Source organism: Coregonus lavaretus (assembly GCF_964263955.1).
Source record: "Coregonus lavaretus genome assembly, contig: HAP1_SCAFFOLD_3113, whole genome shotgun sequence".
NCBI lineage: Eukaryota > Metazoa > Chordata > Actinopteri > Salmoniformes > Salmonidae > Coregonus > Coregonus lavaretus.
In genome coordinates, this window is record NW_028165785.1 from 1 (window position 1) to 2,225 (window position 2,225).

The 2,225-nt window shown below is 47.1% G+C and overlaps 1 protein-coding gene across 1 annotated transcript; it reads right to left on the reverse strand.

The window, feature by feature from the left end:
* Positions 1-3: 3 nt before the first annotated feature.
* Positions 4-777, reverse strand: LOC311115491 (solute carrier family 35 member G2-like; the record flags this gene model as incomplete). The annotated part of the gene is made up of 1 exon (XM_084190658.1): positions 4-777. A coding segment is annotated over one exon (774 nt), but the record flags the coding sequence as incomplete, so codon positions are not given.
* Positions 778-2,225: the final 1,448 nt, after the last annotated feature.

Here is a 2,225-nt window from a genome sequence, read left to right on the forward strand (position 1 = left end):
CCAGAAGGTGAGGCGGGACTTCTCCTCGTCGGCCACGTTGGGGATCATGACGAGACACAGGCCGAACACGCTGCCCACCACCGTCACCACGTCTGTGTAGCCCAGCCGCTCGTCTAACAACAGGAAGGCCATCACGCCGCTGAACACCGTGGTGGTGGCGCGCCACATGATGGTGCCGTTGCTGGGCGGCACGATGGCGAAGGCGGTGTAGGCGCAGGTGATGGAGATGACGTTGCAGACACCATAGAAGAAGAGGCGGAGGCGGTACCCCTTGGGGCCGAAGGGGGCCTCCTGGTTATAGAACACCACCACGATGGACAGGACCTGGATCACAGACCGGATGAAAATCAGCTCCAGGGACGGCACTTTGGAGCGGTCCGCTGCCAGCCGTGTGATGAGAGCAACGCAGCCGTGAGCCACTGCTGCCCCGAACAACGCCATCCAGGTGACCCGGGACGCCAGGACGTTGGCCTCCCCGAAGCTGGCCAGCTGCCCCCCCACCCCCTTGTCCCTGCTCTGGGGCTCCACCCCTCCCCCTAACGGCCTGGGGTTCTCCATTGTGCCAAAGACAGTCCTTCTACTACTGTCTGTCACCAGTCTCTTAGCAGGGCTGGCCTCTGCAAACGAACCAAAGTCCTCAAAGGAGGGAGCATCGTCGTAACCCTCGTCTCCAGGCTGGGGGAAGTGGGTGGCGTATTTCACTGTGACAGCGTTGGGGTGGATCTTCACTCTCTTCTTAGATCCTCCATACTGCTGCTGGCCTCCAGATACATCCATGTTCTTTCAGCAGATCAGAGCACACTGGAGAAGGAGAGAGGTCAGAGTAAGACATGATTGCGTTACTGACTGCTGGTAATATCCCAAGATTCAAATAAATGTATCTGATATGTACAAAGAAATCCTTGTTTATTAGATTAACAATCCACAAGCAATAAAGAACATATGAATATATTGTGTGGTCTTGGAGAGGAACAGCAAAGAGAGAAATATTATAGAAAGACAGAAGGCTTCTGCTTCTCAAGATAGAGGTTTTTCCCAAACACAGATGAAACGCTTACATAATTCATAACTCACTGCTTCAGTGATCTCATTCTCTCTCTCTCTCTCTCTCTCTCTCTCTCTCTCTCTCTCTCTCTCTCTCTCTCTCTCTCTCTCTCTCTCTCTCTCTCTCTCTCTCTCTCTCTTCTCTCTTCTCTGTTCTCTCTTCTCTCTTCTCTCTCTCTCTCTCTCTCTCTGTGTGTCTCTCTCTCTATATATATGTATATATATATATACACACTACCGGTCAAAGGTTTGGACACACCTACTCATTCAAGGGTTTTTCTTTATTTTAACTATTTTCTACATTGTAGAATAATAGTGAAGACATCAAAACTATGAAATAACACATATGGAATCATGTAGTAACTAAAAAAAGTGTTAAACAAATCAAAACATATTTTATATTTGAGATTCTTCAAATAGCCACCCTTTGCCTTGATGACAGCATTGCACACTCTTGGCATTCTCTCAACCAGCTTCATGAGGTAGTCACCTGGAATGCATTTCAATTAACAGGTGTGCCTTGTTAAAAGTTAATTTGTGGAATTTCTTTCCTTCTTAATGCGTTCAAGCTAATCAAATCAAATCAAATCAAATTGTATTTGTCACATGACCCGAATACAACAGGTGTAGACCTTACAGTGAAATGCTTACTTACAATGCCTTAACCAACAATGCAGTTTTAAGAAAAATAAGTGTTAAGTAAAAAATAGGTAAGTACAAATAATTAAAGAGCAGCAGTAAAATAACAGTAACAAGGCTATATAAATTTTAGTCATTTAGCAGACGCTCTTATCCAGAGCAACTGTATATACAGGGGGTAACGGTACAGAGGCAATGTGAGGGGGCAGCGGTTAGTCGAGGTAATTGAGATAATATGTACATGTAGGTAGAGTTATTAAAGTGACTATGCATAGATAATAAACAGAGATAAACAGAGAGTAGCAGCAGCGTAAAAGAGGGGGGGGGGGGGGGGGGGGGGGGAACTGGGCCATACGCACTACCCTCTGCAGTGCCTTGCGGTCGGAGGCTGAGCAGTTGCCATACCAGAGAGTGATGCAACCAGTCAGGATGCTCTCGATGGTGCAGCTGTATAACTTTTTGAGGATCTGAGGACCCATACCAAATATTTTCAGCCTCCTGAAGGGGAATAGGCTTTGTCGTGCCCTCTTCACGACTGTCTT